Raw genomic sequence first — 18,451 nt, forward strand, 5'->3', positions numbered from 1 at the left:
AAAACCACTGACACGTGCCGTGTTTATAGGTCAACTTGAAGTTGAAGTAGAACCTTAGTCCATGAGTACAGACGATCATTCCTACTTTTTTGCAATTTTCATTACATGTACATGTAACTTGTCTTTTAATTTCATGTCGCCGCCCTATTCTGAAGCAAGTTTGCTTGAAGTTTTACCGCGATCTGGTCGATTGATACACAACCTCGCATCAAAACCATGTACAACCCGTTTACGTTTCAAGGCGAATGGGTAGAGAGAACTTGTTCACTTTATCTGATAGATGCGTTGCCAACCATTTACAATGCTTTCGGGTTTTTGCGATTTTATGTCATGTCGACGTAGTTTAGTCGATTGATAGACAGCTGTCATAGCTTTTTCTATTCGTTGTATGTGTGAATGTAATCATTCACACTCCACTGACATAGGCCATGATGGTGTTACGAATTTATATATTCTTTATCTTTGCTTGTACACAAGTGCGTTCAGTGCAGTCACATTCAAAGTGTTCACACTATGGTCAAAGTATAGATACATTGGTGAGAATTTAGTTTAGTGAGACTGGTCAATTTTTTTGCGTTTATTATGTACTTATACTATTTCTTTTCCAATTTCTATGCCCAGATTTTTTTTTCTTTCAAAATTTACGTTGTTACAATGTAGCGACCCGTGACTGATTTTTCAGATTTATGATTACAGATTAGGGTGTGTTAGGCCCGGGATTTATTAGGACGGTGGCAGTTTTGATTTTTGTGCGAATAATTAGCCTAGCGACTTGGAGAAGTCATAGATAAAGGATACATATGTATCCTTTATCTATGGAGAAGTCTACGTTTACACCACAGACAATGAAAAAAAAACAGATTAGAAACTCCTATTGTTTGATGTGTTAATCGGTGGTCTACCAGTTGGATCATTACCCCTTGAAGTTGTACGGTGGAAGCGACTCTTGTGTCACAACATTATACTTTTTGTCGTACCAACGCGATGTACACGAGTGTCTTGTGTATATTTTATACCATAAAATAATATTGTAACAATGTTATGACATTTTAGCCTTCGATCAACAGAAACTGTTTTACTACGGCTAGACCCACTTGGCCAATCAGATGCCCGGATTTCAGGCGATTAGATAGCTACATGTAGCTATAACCCACTCATTCTCAGCACTCAATTTGCTAGTCTTGCTGCTAGACGTTCGGGCTTTCTTTCGATGCTATAACTATAAGCGAACGAAGTTCGCATGTAAGGGTTTGCCCGAACTCGGATGTTCCATCCTCGATAGCTTTGTTTGGCTGTGTGTCGTATTTTATCGGAAGAACATCCGAGGGCTAGCTGATAGACTATCAATTTGCATGCATCAAAACTACTCAAGACTTGGATACAATTTAACGACACTGTTTATTCCCGCCCAAACACTGCATGGATTTACGTCACTTCATGACTCAAGGGACAACTTGCTCTGTATGCAAGCAGCACTAAATACCCGGACATATACATGTATATTAGTTTGCACAAGCTGGTACTAGAAACATTCGAACATAAATCATGAGGACGGGTTTTGGTCAATTGTCCCTCCTTCCGTACTCATTGAATTACTAGTGTGCTCTGAGTGACACTGTAACTTCCTTATTGTCAACATTTTCGGGTGAAGGGTTGTTTAATCAAAAAATTACTTTAAACACCCGACGTCTATTCAGCCTACAAGCACATGTACATGTAAAGAGAATCCAACACAGGCAACCCCCGTTCTATTGAGACTCTCACACGCTCATTAACACTTGCATATGACATGACAAAAGACAATGCACTGGGGCAGTATTTCTAATGGGCTTTAGTACCTCCATGTTCTAATGGTGTAAAGTAACATTCATCAACGATGATGTCGGCACAGCTCCCTCCCATTCAATAAGGGGCCGTATGCGCGTTCCCATTATCAAGAAAAAAGGGGTGTTTTTTTAAAACAATCTCTCTAGACTTTCAAAACAGGGCGCGCTTTTTCATTAGATCCAAGAGAATTATACAGGGGGTAATTATAACACAACATTCTATTAGTAATACCGCATACATATATAATATCTATGCGCATACCCATGACTTTGTCCTTACCCGCCGTTGTAGGGGGTATGTACTGCGCCTACACCCACAGCTATAGGGTATGTATCGTCCAGAAAACCCCTTGGTAGGGGGTTGGGTCATCTGAACTACCTTTGTCTCCCCCCAAGTATTATTCATTGTATTCAATGGTTTGACTAACTACGGCTAGTCATCGGCGGTTTACTTCAATCTTTGTTACTTGTATGTGCTTCAATCATAGACAAAATGTCTATGCTGCAATTAACTTTTTTCTTTCAATAACCTCGCCGCTAGATAGTCTGTTGTCGTCATTCAATTGTTTGCTACAATGTTTCTAAAGACGTGAGAACGATCCGACAAGGCCACAGACCCGAAACCATTGTAAATGGTCGGCAACGCATCTATCAGATAAAGTGAACAAATACTGATCGAGTTCTCTCTACCCATTCGCCTTGAAATGTAAACGGGTTGTACATGGTTTCGATGCGAAGTTGTGTATCAATCGACCAGATCGCGGTAAAACTTCAAGCAAACTTGCTTCAAAATAGGGCGACATCATGAAATTAAAAGACAAGTTACATGTACATGTAATGAAAATTGCAAAAAAGTCGGAATGATCATCCGTACTCATGGACTAAGGTTCTACTTCAACTTCAAGTTGACCTATAAACACGGCACGTGTCAGTGGTTTTCATCATTACTTGGTTTAGTAACAGGAGATACTACGTAGTAAACTGAAAAAAATACCGTATGTGTGTCCGTAATGTATGTGGCCGTAATGTTTCGATCGTGGGAAAGCACTGTCTCAAAACTGCGCATTCGAACCCATAACCATTGTTTACCACATGGGGCGAAACGACCAAACCTATGGGGCGAAACGACCAAACCGCTGGGGCGAAACGACTAAGTAGGTGCGAACTGGCAATGGGGCGAACTGGTTATGGGGCGAAACGACCAGACACCGTAGAAAGTAGTATGATTCTAAGGACATTATGGAGAAGTGTTTGATGTATTTCAAAAGATAACACTAACCTGGATAATCTGTACTTGATAATGCTAATCGGTGTGAAACTAGTAAACTACCAGTTATTTCATCTACGGTATATACTATTCCCTGCCCACTGAAAGAAGAAAGATAGAAAAGTAGAAATGAAAATTGATTATACATCTAAGTTTGACTACATAGTACATCGAATATTCAAGTAAATAACATCTGCAAATCAGCATACTTTGCATTATACAGGATTGGCAAAATCCGTTGCTTGATCGACGTTCCAACAACGGAGAAGTTAATACACGCATTTGTCACATCGCGACTAGATTATTGCAATACTATGCTATACGGAATCAACAACTACCAACTTCAAAAGATACAATCTGTACAGAACGCCGCTGCACGACTCATTACCGGTACAAAGAAATTTGATCACATAACACCTGTTCTACATAATTTACATTGGCTGCCTGTTGAGAAACGAATTCAATTCAAGATCATTCTCCTGACATATAAAATTATCTCCGGCAAATGTCCAGATTATCTAATGCTCGCTATATAGACATCAGAGTTCCTAGGCGCACACTTCGTTCATCGGAAGGATTACTTTTATCAAGACACGACACCAACACAACAACCAAAAACTATGGTTTCCGCGCCTTTTCCATCGCAGCACCGATCCTATGGAATGAACTACCTTTTAAAATCACTCCTAATTGTTCTATTGAATCTTTTAAACGCACCCTGAAAACCCATCTTTTTAAAGTTCATTATGGAGTGTAAGATTTTAATTTTTTTCTCTCCGCTATGTATATGGCATTTTAATTATTTTTTTTTTCCCCATATTTTTTTTTTTTTTTTTTTTTTTGCATGACGCATTATAGTACTTTATTGTATGGCATTTTTTAAAAGTATTTTATTAATCGGTACCTTTTATATGCAATCTTTTTTTGTTATGTAAAGAGCACTGAGACGTAGTGTAGTGCGCTTTTTAAGAAATTAAATAATAATAATAATAATCCTACTTTGTACATTTAAGTTTTACCAAGGGCACAAGGCAACCATTCACAAGTGTATATCAACAGAGGAATAACACTAATAAATAAAGGCAAACAACAACATGAACACAATACAAGTAATTCCTAAAGACATCATAAGTTCTGCCCTGGCACTGTGATACATGATAAATATCTGTAGAATGGCCAGCTACCGAGACAGGTACAAGGAGACTCCTATATCATGGCTTTTAGATCAACGGCATCAAGAAATACAATCTCTTTAGCGTTTTCAAGCACAATACTAAATATATAATTACAATGCACAAAGAAATATTATGTCCTTAGTAAAATACACTTTGGAATAATACTTTGATTTGGCTTGACGTACACAGTTGCCAATGTATGTGCATTAGCTTATCACACATGATAGAAGCAAATTGATTAGCGACATACAATGTATATGGCCGTACCATTGACAGCTTCCATTTTTCATGGCCTGCATGTTCATGACCACGCAGACTTACGATTCGAATACTGGTCTACTTAGTTTTGGAACATTAGAACATGAAAATCCGTTGCAGCCGACAGGCGCCTAAAGGCGTATGTATGCAATGCAACCTTTGACTCGAACGTATGATGTCATTGTTCGTTATAGGGGGGTATTACTAATTCAATTGCCTAGAAATTGCCGCCAAAAGTCCATTGATATGTATATTGCTGTTTACCATAACACGACGAAGAGGTCAACGGTCAAAATTCGTAGTTCACGGAAAATTTATCAATGAAAATCTAAATATGGCGACCGAAGTAAACAACGAACTGTCAGTGGGTGACATGATCGCTGATATTTTTGATTCTTCATCTGATTCTGACTCAGTATTTGAGGGATTTACACCATCTGACATAGAGGACGACGTACCATTAGCCAGGTTAGTTCGACGTTACTCAGATGACGAGGCAGAATTAGATATGTCACCCGATGACAGCGACTCCAGTAGTAGTAGTAGTAGTGATAGTAGTAGTGACGACGACTCGATCGAGTGGTCGTGCGACATAACTGATGTTGATGACTTTGAATTTAACGAAAATTCAGGAATAAATTTTGATTTCAATGATAAATCAGCGAAAGATGTTTTTAATTGTTTTTTCACTCCGGAACTTATGACCAAAATAGTAACTGAAACTAACCGCTACGCTGATCAATGTCATCGTGATCCAAACAACCGGAAGTCTGCGTGGGAAGGTATATCCGTCGATCATCTTGAAGTGTTTTTAGGTCTAACTTTAGCGATGGGATTAGTTGACAAGAAGGGGTCGTTCAAGGAGTATTGGTCTGAATATTGGCTAACGCAGACCCCTGCTTTTCGAAAACATATGCCTCGTGACATGTACTGTCAAATCTTAAGATATCTACATTTTGTTGACAATGAAGCCCTACCCACTGATCGAAATGACCCTAACTTTGACAAACTTCAGAAAATAAAACCTGTAATTGATGTCATTAGATTCAACAGAAATTTGCAGCATGCACCAGCCTTAACCCTTTCACCACCAGTACCCGGTATACCGGGACGCGCTAGGGCGCCCACCAGTACCCGGTATACCGGGACGCCAAAGTTCATTCACCTATCTTGCCGTAAAACCGTTCAAAGGCAGCAATTGCTGCAAAATTTGCTGCCATAACTAGTTCCACACATGCGTATTAGCCTTGTTTATATTGCCTGCCATTTTGAATGTATGATAGTGAACGGTATCGAGAGCTACGATCCAAATGACGAGCGATCGTAATTTTACGTGCGTTTTTCGCCCACAAGATCGAATTTAAACATGGCGGATATAATTAACGGCTCTCATAACATGGTCTACGATATAAATTATGTCACTGTCTTTGGATATTTCGACTGAATTTGACTCGAAATACATCATTGAATACAAGTATTTAGCTGTGGGAACACATTGTACTTGTATGTAAGCATCAAATTCCCGCTAAGTCCGTATGAGCTGCCGGCGGCAGTTTACGGTTGAATTTTTGAATGTCGGCAAATTTACGCGATCTTGTGACAGATACCGACTCCCATACTAACGTCTTGGTTGTAATTTTTGGCTATAAAATGGATTATTTTGGTTTTATTTCTTTTGTTACATCTCAGTAATGACTTGTATGTGTACTAGCTCAGCGTGTGAAGGTCGTGGAGGGAAATTTATGCACGATACGGGCGATTTTACGAATCGGATTTTTTATGTGCGTTTTTCAACGTAAAATTCAAATTTCAACATCACCGAAGCAAAATCTGTCTCCCCTAACGTAAGTTACAATGTAAATAACGGTGCTGTTCGTAGAAATTTCCACTCAATTTTGACTATGAATACGATGTTTTATACAAGGAGATGACTGAGTGAACTCAATGCAGGAAATGGAAGGATCAGATTATCGCAACGTAACTTCAAAGTCCCGACTGCATATTTTGTTTTGTGGGTACAGCATGTTGGCAAAAAGCGCCACTTTGGCGTCTCGATTAGGACTCGTATACTACCAACTTGTGGGCATTTTTTACTGATTTTGAGCATAAATTTGGTGATAATTTTTTGTTGTTCTGTCAAATAATGATATATAATTACACAAACTGATTTTTCTGAAGGTATTGGTGCAACGACTTCAGGTATTTTTGTCCCTTTCATTGTCGGTGCGGGACCGACTAATTGCGTCGTAATCAGATTAGAGAGCCGTTATTTTTTTCCGTTCAAATTTAATACGACTGAAAATAACATTTTCTGCCAAATTTTCGCCGATATTGACCATTTAACCAGTATACAAAATTTTGTAGAAACATAAATGTTGGTATTTTGAATTTTGTTTGTAATATAAATGTTTTGTTTATTTGTGACATGTCAATAAATAAACAACACAGGTTTTTTTTACCAATATTTTCTTATTTTAACCCAAATTTCAGTTGTGAATGTGATATTTGAATGTGTTTATTTGTAAGTATGATATAGACAATTTATTTTCCAGTAAAATGATACCTAATATTCAAAGATTGGGCAATTCTAAGTATTTTTATATCAATTTGATTGCACACCACTCACTCTCACTTTATGTTAGTGAGGGGGCTGGTGGAGCACAAACAATCCCATGAGGCCAATGGTGGTGAAAGAGTTAACAGAAACTAAATCAAAATGTCAGATACACATGCATAGGAAAGATACTAAGTACATTTGTGGATCATGTAAAGTTAGGATGTGCCCAGTACCCTGTTTCCAACGATATCATTATATGACTGATTACCAGTATAATGATCCGGAGTGTGCAGGTAGAGATTTAGCTAGGAAAAGGAGGAAACTGTAGAGTAGGGTAATTGCAGGGAAAAAACAGAGTAGGGGTGAGTAAAATAAACTTTATTCATAGTTTTGGATGGATTTTATTTTAAAAAAGCAGTGAGTAAGAAGAATAATCAATAATAGCATTTGCATAACAATATACTAATTTGCATAACAATACACTTTGATACACTGTAACATGTTAACTTTACATAAACCACATTTAAGTTGGGTCAGTTGTCATAGAAACAAAGTCCTAAGCATATGAAAGTTATAATGTCTTGACAAGTAAGTCTCTAAAATTTATTAAGGCCCTAGGGGGTCCTGTATAGGGCCACCTATACAGGAAGTAAAGGGTTAAAGGACCCATATATGACTACTGCTTATTGATTTAAAGGACCCATATATGACTACTGCTTATTGATTTAAAGGACCCATACATGACTACTGCTTATTGATTTAAAGGACCCATATATGACTACTGCTTATTGATTTAAAGGACCCATACATGACTACTGCTTATTGATTTAAAGGACCCATATATGACTACTGCTTATTGATTTAAAGGACCCATATATAACTACTGCTTATTGATTTAAAGGACCCATATATGACTACTGCTTATTGATTTAAAGGACCCATATATGACTACTGCTTATTAATTTAAAGGACCCATATATGACTACTGCTTATTGATTTAAAGGACCCATATATGACTACTGCTTATTGATTTAAAGGACCCATACATGACTACTGCTTATTGATTTAAAGGACCCATATATGACTACTGCTTATTGATTTAAAGGACCCATATATGACTACTGCTTATTGATTTAAAGGACCCATACATGACTACTGCTTATTGATTTAAAGGACCCATATATGACTACTGCTTATTGATTTAAAGGACCCATACATGACTACTGCTTACTGATTTAAAGGACCCATATATGACTACTGCTTATTGATTTAAAGGACCCATATATGACTACTGCTTATTGATTTAAAGGACCCATATATGACTACTGCTTATTAATTTAAAGGACCCATATATGACTACTGCTTATTGATTTAAAGGACCCATATATGACTACTGCTTATTGATTTAAAGGACCCATATATGACTACTGCTTAATGATTCAAAGGACCCATATAATAATATGACTACTGCTGTTTAAATTCGATCTTGTGGGCGAAAAACGCACGTAAAATTACGATCGCTCGTCATTTGGATCGTAGCTCTCGATACCGTTCACTATCATACATTCAAAATGGCAGGCAATATAAACAAGGCTAATACGCATGTGTGGAACTAGTTATGGCAGCAAATTTTGCAGCAATTGCTGCCTTTGAACGGTTTTACGGCAAGATAGGTGAATGAACTTTGGCGTCCCGGTATACCGGGTACTGGTGGGCGCCCTAGCGCGTCCCGGTATACCGGGTACTGGTGGTGAAAGGGTTAAAGCAAGATGTATTAATGGTGTTGTTGTTTATTACCCTCACAAAAGATGCAACGTTTTGGGGCTTCATCTCAAATAATATGCTGTTTCGGCAATCTGTTTTAATGTACCATAAACTCCACAATGTACTGCAACATGTGGAATATATATCTCACCACAGGAGAGCAGCAGGTGGTAATGAGCATCGTTACAAAAAATTTGAGGTCACATGATCGATTTTGAGCTATAGCCAGTACCGTACATTTGACATTTAAAACATTTTTACATTCTAGAGTTGCACAAATACATTCTATGATATACATATATAAAGTTTGACTATACATAATAACTTTATTTCTAAATCTAAGTTTCACTACACATAACTTTATTTCTAAATCTAAGTTTGACTACATCTAATAACTTACTTTCTACATCCAAATGCTATAAGTCTATATTTCTGGTTAATGGCTATACAGCTTGCATTGCTCACTTCTTGAGCCCACACACCATGTACACTCTAAGAATGAAATACAAATACATCATATCATATCATATATCATATCATATCATATCATATCATATCATATCAAATCACATATTATCATGTTAATGTACATACCATGTATACATGCCTATGGTAGAGGTGGGTTGGGGTTACATACTGTGATACCAATCAAAGGATTGGTAAATAAAATACCATAATATCAATGAAAGGATTGGTATATAAAATACCATAATATCAATGAAAGGATTGGTAAATAAAATACCATGATATCAATGAAAGGATTGGTAAATAAAATACCATGATATCAATGAAAGGATTGGTATATAAAATACCATAATATCAATGAAAGGATTGGTAAATAAAATACCATGATATCAATGAAAGATTGGTAAATAAAATACCATAATATCAATGAAAGGATTGGTAAATAAAATACCATGATATCAATGAAAGGATTGGTAAATAAAATACCATAATATCAATGAAAGGATTGGTAAATAAAATACCATAATATCAATGAAAGGATTGGTATATAAAATACCACGATATCAATGAAAGGATTGGTAAATAAAATACCATGATATCAATGAAAGGATTGGTATATAAAATACCATAATATCAATGAAAGGATTGGTAAATAAAATACCATAATATCAATGAAAGGATTGGTATATAAAATACCATGATATCAATGAAAGGATTGGTAAATAAAATACCATAATATGAATGAAAGGATTGGTAAATAAAATACCATAATATCAATGAAAGGATTGGTAAATAAAATACCATAATATCAATGAAAGGATTGGTAAATAAAATACCATAATATCAATGAAAGGATTGGTAAATAAAATACCATATCAATGAAAGGATTGGTAAATAAAATACCATGATATCAATGAAAGGATTGGTAAATAAAATACCATGATATCAATGAAAGGATTGGTAAATAAAATACCATGATATCAATGAAAGGATTGGTAAATAAAATACCATGATATCTATGAAAGGATTGGTAAATAAAATACCATGATATCAATGAAAGGATTGGTAAATAAAATACCATGATATCAACGAAAGGATTGGTAAATAAAATACCACGATATCAATGAAAGGATTGGTAAATAAAATACCATGATATCAATGAAAGGATTGGTAAACAAGCGACCTATCGGTCAGAATAGCTCCGCTGTTTGTTTTTTTTATTTTTTTTTTTATTTTGGTGACATGTAGAAGTGGTTCAGCTCTTTACTATGCAGTTTTGTTTTAAATGCAATAAAGTGGTTAGTGGTTTCATATGATGTCTCACTATAAAACACATTTTACACAGAAGTTGGTAATGTATTGTACTTTTATACCATAGTCACCATTTTATAACAAAAATCTACAGTTATGAAAAATTGCACAAAATCTCAGAAAAAAATGACTGGGAAATGCACACAAGAAAAAGAAAAAAAAGAGGATTTTGAGGTTGGCTATAAATAATTCCAGTGTCTTACAGCTTTAACCCTGGAAAATTTTAATGATGAATGAAATAAACTAGGGATCTAAAATAATTTTGAGGCAATTTGAATTTCAATTTTCTAACAAATTTACCAAGTCAACAACATTCAACTTGTACTAGTTGTAGTAGATATATATATAGGGAAGAAATGTATTAATCGCCATCTTAGTTTCCGTACGGCGACAATCCCCAAGTACCCGAAAGAGAGTCATTCTCAGCCATTGACAGGGTTCGACACTGGAGTAAAAAAGTCACTATCCCACAGGACTAGTAAAATTGATAACGTAGTAGTCCTGCAAAAAATCTGGTGGTCCTATCTTTAAGTGCTTTCGCTTGTTCACTTAGGCTCTTCATCTCTCTTAGTTTTTGCTCAACTTCTAATTCACTTTTCCAAACCCCATATTTATTTCAAACCGTGTGTTGTAATTGAACTGTCTATTTCTTTGTAGTTGTTTGTGCATCATCAACTCATTACTGTAATTTTATTCTCTTTTTTATGTTTTGGAGCTTCTTCTCTTTTTTGTTGCTTTCTGTGAGTAGTTTGTCTTAATTGGGGGGGGGGGGGTAATAAGATGTTATGTGGTCTTATTTCTAGCTCATAACATTTCTGGTACACATTGATCTAACTATTGCATTTTTAAAAGACAAAAAATTACCTTCCCATGGAGCAAGTCTTTATAGTGTTGTCCTTAGTGCATATTAGAATGTATTTACAACATAAAAATAAATAAATTTGAAGGTTACCAGCAGTTACAGCAAAATTTTGTTACTAATTACATGTACAAGTCACTTCGTCTATTTTCGTGTCTATGTACTTCCGGGTTGACATAAACGTTAAACGTGATACAGTCGGCCCTATAATTACTAAGAAATGACAAAACCGTTCGCAAAATAAAGTTCAGGATTTTAATTTTTCAAACTGAATATCAATATCCACTACACATTCAATAACTGGTTTCGCGTATTTAGAAATGTGCCCCAAAACATGAACACGGAACACGGAATCGTACCGTGTCAGTGTTACTAACTAAGTTAGCAGTTTCATTGTAGGCTGTAAGTTGTACCGGTAAAAAAACGATCATCACATCATGTAGGAAGTACAAAAACATAGAACACGTTGTTTTCTTGCTGAATAAACTCACTGAAATAACAACACGGTCAAATCGCGTCTTCGATTTTGACAGCCACCATTGTTATGATTGAGCTTCACTTACTTCCGTTGAACGTGGCCAGTACAGTGTAGAGGCCAGCCTTACCCTTATTATACACAAATCATCGTACAACTAATTTTATTGGCTATAATATTAGCTACATTTGAAAGGTCTCACTTGATTGGCTCATCCTTCGCTATTCCCGTTTTCAAGAGACACCCCGCCAGAATAAAGTGCCACGTAGTACAGCAATGGCGCGAGATCGCCCGTTGGGCGACTTTCCCACCGGGTGTGCTTTTCGAAAACTACACAACACATGCTTTTATGACACGGAATCATAGAAAATCTACCCCGTTTCCAAACTAATCGTAATTTTATCGCGAATAGACAACCGGAGTTGGTCAAAATAGCAAATTAAAAATCAAATGAATTTTACTATGACCGTGAATTCATCATATAGCCGGTGGTTTGAATTCTGAGCTCCCTACTAATATACCTATCACAGAAAGTTACTCGACTCGCGGGATAGCTAGCGTGTACGTGTATGTCGAACCCTTGCTATACGTTACAGCATAGACCCTCCTGGTTACAGTGGTAACACTCGTTCATGTTCGATTACCTTTCATAAAGAAAACACAACGAAATGGTTGAAGTGATCTTTTTTTAAATTTCTTTCCATCACAAAAACAAAATCTGTGTGATCAAAAGTGTTGTAAACTAAACCAGAAAGAATTATCGGACTGGCTAAACTTCCCGCTGAACTGGAGTAAGGTCCAAGCCTCGATAGTACGTGAGCAAATCGTCTCAAACTCATGAAACTAGCGATACAACTTTCAAAATATAACTTGACATGTCTTCATTTGTTAGAGTTATACAATTCAAGACGGGTTTTCACTCGAAAGAAACAATTCTGTGAATAATGACATTCTGAACACAGCGATTTCTCGGACGATGTTATTGTTAACACTGTAACGTACGGCTGGCAACGACTTGCTTCCGGGTTAGTCCCTCGTACATCCGGGTACTTGAGATTGTCGCCGTACGGAACTACCACATCGGCAATTTTGACGCTGTAATTTTGCCACCAATATTGATCGTACAAAAACAAAACTCCATAAATGAACCACCCACAAAGTACTTTCCCTTTCAAAATGTGGTAATTTTAGAAAGAGTATTATCGTTTTTATTGACGACTGACTCTGTCAAAAATCGTCCCATACACTTCAGTTCACAGGCATTCAAACTTGATCATGAGGGAGGTGCATATACTGGAATGAACCATTCTGTAGGAGGGGTGGATGGAGAATTGGATTTGAAGTTTACAACCCTTTTTCGAACAAATATTTGTCATTTGGGCGCACAATGCGTAGAATTAAGACTATAGCACATATTACATTGCTTGTTTGACGTCAATAGTGTCTTTTGAAAAGTTGCACTTTACCTAAAGTCTCGCGGAGTGATTTCCAATATGGCGTCGGTCATTATACTCATTAACATATTCATTTTTTTTTCAAATTTCAAAAAAAAAATCATAAAAAATAGAAGAGAAGACGTGCTGACTTGAAATTAACAAATCTAAGTAAGGTACCCTCTGTGCATCAACACACCACATATCAAAGCAATCTGACTTAAAGTTTATGAGGAGTTGATGAAGATGTCATTTTTGGAAAAAAAATCATAAAAAATTGAAAATGGCACAGATCAACTTGGCATGAACAAATCTGAATAGCCTCCCCCCAGGGAACATGCACACCAAATATCGAAGAATTCCGACTGTCACTTTCGGAGTAGATAGTGAAGATATAAAAGTTTGACGGACACCTATGATTCACTCTACTCTCTATACCTCAATACCCACCTATACCTAAAGCTACGCTTTCAGCTTTCGCTGACAGCGGAGCTAATAAAATACCATGATATCAATGAAAGGATTGGTAAATAAAATACCATGATATCAATGAAAGATTGGTAAATAAAATACCATGATATCAATGAAAGGATTGGTAAATAAAATACCACGATATCAATGAAAGATTGGTAAATAAAATACCACGATATCAATGAAAGGATTGGTAAATAAAATACCATGATATCAATGAAAGGATTGGTAAATAAAATACCATGATATCAATGAAAGGATTGGTATATAAAATACCATGATATCAATGAAAGGATTGGTAAATAAAATACCATAATATCAATGAAAGGATTGGTAAATAAAATACCACGATATCAATGAAAGGATTGGTAAATAAAATACCATAATATCAATGAAAGGATTGGTAAATAAAATACCACGATATCAATGAAAGGATTGGTATATAAAATACCATAATATCAATGAAAGGATTGGTAAATAAAATACCATAATATCAATGAAAGGATTGGTAAATAAAATACCACGATATCAATGAAAGGATTGGTAAATAAAATACCACGATATCAATGAAAGGATTGGTAAATAAAATACCACGATATCAATGAAAGGATTGGTAAATAAAATACCATGATATCAATGAAAGGATTGGTAAATAAAATACCATAATATCAATGAAAGGATTGGTAAATAAAATACCATAATATGAATGAAAGGATTGGTATATAAAATACCATGATATCAATGAAAGGATTGGTAAATAAAATACCATAATATCAATGAAAGGATTGGTAAATAAAATACCATAATATCAATGAAAGGATTGGTAAATAAAATACCACGATATCAATGAAAGGATTGGTAAATAAAATACCATAATATCAATGAAAGGATTGGTAAATAAAATACCATGATATCAATGAAAGGATTGGTAAATAAAATACCATAATATCAATGAAAGGATTGGTAAATAAAATACCATAATATCAATGAAAGGATTGGTAAATAAAATACCACGATATCAATGAAAGGATTGGTAAATAAAATACCATAATATCAATGAAAGGATTGGTAAATAAAATACCATAATATCAATGAAAGGATTGGTAAATAAAATACCATAATATCAATGAAAGGATTGGTAAATAAAATACCATAATATCAATGAAAGGATTGGTAAATAAAATACCATGATATCAATGAAAGGATTGGTAAATAAAATACCATAATATCAATGAAAGGATTGGTATATAAAATACCATAATATCAATGAAAGGATTGGTAAATAAAATACCATAATATCAATGAAAGGATTGGTAAATAAAATACCATAATATGAATGAAAGGATTGGTAAATAAATACCAGGATATCAATGAAAGGATTGGTAAATAAAATACCATAATATGAATGAAAGGATTGGTAAATAAAATACCATAATATGAATGAAAGGATTGGTAAATAAAATACCATAATATGAATGAAAGGATTGGTAAATAAAATACCATGATATCAATGAAAGGATTGGTAAATAAAATACCATAATATCAATGAAAGGATTGGTAAATAAAATACCATAATATCAATGAAAGGATTGGTAAATAAAATACCATGATATCAATGAAAGGATTGGTAAATAAAATACCATAATATCAATGAAAGGATTGGTAAATAAAATACCATGATATCAATGAAAGGATTGGTAAATAAAATACCATAATATCAATGAAAGGATTGGTAAATAAAATACCACGATATCAATGAAAGGATGGGTAAATAAAATACCACGATATCAATGAAAGGATTGGTAAATAAAATACCATGATATCAATGAAAGGATTGGTAAATACAATACCATGATATCAATGAAAGGATTGGTAAATAAAATACCATGATATCAATGAAAGGATTGGTAAATAAAATACCATAATATCAATGAAAGGATTGGTAAATAAAATACCATAATATCAATGAAAGGATTGGTAAATAAAATACCACGATATCAATGAAAGGATTGGTAAATAAAATACCATAATATCAATGAAAGGATTGGTAAATAAAATACCATGATATCAATGAAAGGATTGGTAAATAAAATACCATAATATCAATGAAAGGATTGGTAAATAAAATACCATAATATCAATGAAAGGATTGGTAAATAAAATACCACGATATCAATGAAAGGATTGGTAAATAAAATACCATAATATCAATGAAAGGATTGGTAAATAAAATACCATAATATCAATGAAAGGATTGGTAAATAAAATACCATAATATCAATGAAAGGATTGGTAAATAAAATACCATAATATCAATGAAAGGATTGGTAAATAAAATACCATGATATCAATGAAAGGATTGGTAAATAAAATACCATAATATCAATGAAAGGATTGGTATATAAAATACCATAATATCAATGAAAGGATTGGTAAATAAAATACCATAATATCAATGAAAGGATTGGTAAATAAAATACCATAATATGAATGAAAGGATTGGTAAATAAATACCAGGATATCATTGAAAGGATTGGTAAATAAAATACCATAATATGAATGAAAGGATTGGTAAATAAAATACCATAATATGAATGAAAGGATTGGTAAATAAAATACCATAATATGAATGAAAGGATTGGTAAATAAAATACCATGATATCAATGAAAGGATTGGTAAATAAAATACCATAATATCAATGAAAGGATTGGTAAATAAAATACCATAATATCAATGAAAGGATTGGTAAATAAAATACCATGATATCAATGAAAGGATTGGTAAATAAAATACCATAATATCAATGAAAGGATTGGTAAATAAAATACCATGATATCAATGAAAGGATTGGTAAATAAAATACCATAATATCAATGAAAGGATTGGTAAATAAAATACCACGATATCAATGAAAGGATGGGTAAATAAAATACCACGATATCAATGAAAGGATTGGTAAATAAAATACCATGATATCAATGAAAGGATTGGTAAATACAATACCATGATATCAATGAAAGGATTGGTAAATAAAATACCATGATATCAATGAAAGGATTGGTAAATAAAATACCATGATATCAATGAAAGGATTGGTAAATAAAATACCACGATATCAATGAAAGGATTGGTAAATAAAATACCACGATATCAATGAAAGGATTGGTAAATAAAATACCATGATATCAATGAAAGGATTGGTAAATAAAATACCATAATATCAATGAAAGGATTGGTAAATAAAATACCACGATATCAATGAAAGGATTGGTAAATAAAATACCACGATATCAATGAAAGGATTGGTAAATAAAATACCATAATATCAATGAAAGGATTGGTAAATAAAATACCACAATATCAATGAAAGGATTGGTAAATAAAATACCACGATATCAATGAAAGGATTGGTAAATAAAATACCATGATATCAATGAAAGGATTGGTAAATAAAATACCATGATATCAATGAAAGGATTGGTAAATAAAATACCAGGATATCAATGAAAGGATTGGTAAATAAAATACCACGATATCAATGAAAGGATTGGTAAATAAAATACCATAATATCAATGAAAGGATTGGTAAATAAAATACCACGATATCAATGAAAGGATTGGTAAATAAAATACCACGATATCAATGAAAGGATTGGTAAATAAAATACCATGATATCAATGAAAGGATTGGGAAATAAAATACCAGGATATCAATGAAAGGATTGGTAAATAAAATACCACGATATCAATGAAAGGATTGGTAAATAAAATACCATAATATCAATGAAAGGATTGGTAAATAAAATACCACGATATCAATGAAAGGATTGGGAAATAAAATACCATGATATCAATGAAAGGATTGGTAAATAAAATACCATGATATCAATGAAAGGATTGGTAAATAAAATACCATGATATCAATGAAAGGATTGGTAAATAAAATACCATAATATCAATGAAAGGATTGGTAAATAAAATACCATGATATCAATGAAAGGATTGGTAAATAAAATACCACGATATCAATGAAAGGATTGGTAAATAAAATACCATAATATCAATGAAAGGATTGGTAAATAAAATACCACATATCAATGAAAGGATTGGTAAATAAAATACCATAATATCAATGAAAGGATTGGTAAATAAAATACCATGATATCAATGAAAGGATTGGTAAATAAAATACCATAATATCAATGAAAGGATTGGTAAATAAAATACCATAATATCAATGAAAGGATTGGTAAATAAAATACCACGATATCAATGAAAGGATTGGTAAATAAAATACCATAATATCAATGAAAGGATTGGTATATAAAATACCATGATATCAATGAAAGGATTGGTAAATAAAATACCATGATATAATGAAAGGATTGGTAAATAAAATACCATGATATCAATGAAAGGATTGTACATGTACATATATAGTGGTATGTAGAATGGTAGAATGGTAGAATTGCAAACTTAATAGGAAACATTTCAACTTATTTGCATGGTCTCAACCAAGTGACAATTGCATAACAGATATTATATTATACCAGTATATTGATGGCACAAATCGAGAATTCTGATTGGTC

General features: G+C 33.7%; 1 protein-coding gene across 1 annotated transcript in view; it reads right to left on the bottom strand.

Annotated features, from left to right (window-relative positions):
- Positions 1 to 18,451, bottom strand: part of LOC144436450 (guanine nucleotide exchange factor subunit RIC1-like) — a 169,032-nt gene that overhangs the window by 131,545 nt on the left and 19,036 nt on the right. The window contains exons 7-8 of the mRNA XM_078125248.1: positions 9,248 to 9,339; positions 3,106 to 3,194 (exon numbers count right to left, since the gene is read on the bottom strand). Coding sequence (XP_077981374.1) covers positions 3,106 to 3,194; positions 9,248 to 9,339 — 181 coding nt within the window. The remainder of the gene's footprint in view (positions 1 to 3,105; positions 3,195 to 9,247; positions 9,340 to 18,451) is intronic.

Source organism: Glandiceps talaboti, chromosome 6 (genome assembly GCF_964340395.1).
Source record: "Glandiceps talaboti chromosome 6, keGlaTala1.1, whole genome shotgun sequence".
NCBI lineage: Eukaryota > Metazoa > Hemichordata > Enteropneusta > Spengelidae > Glandiceps > Glandiceps talaboti.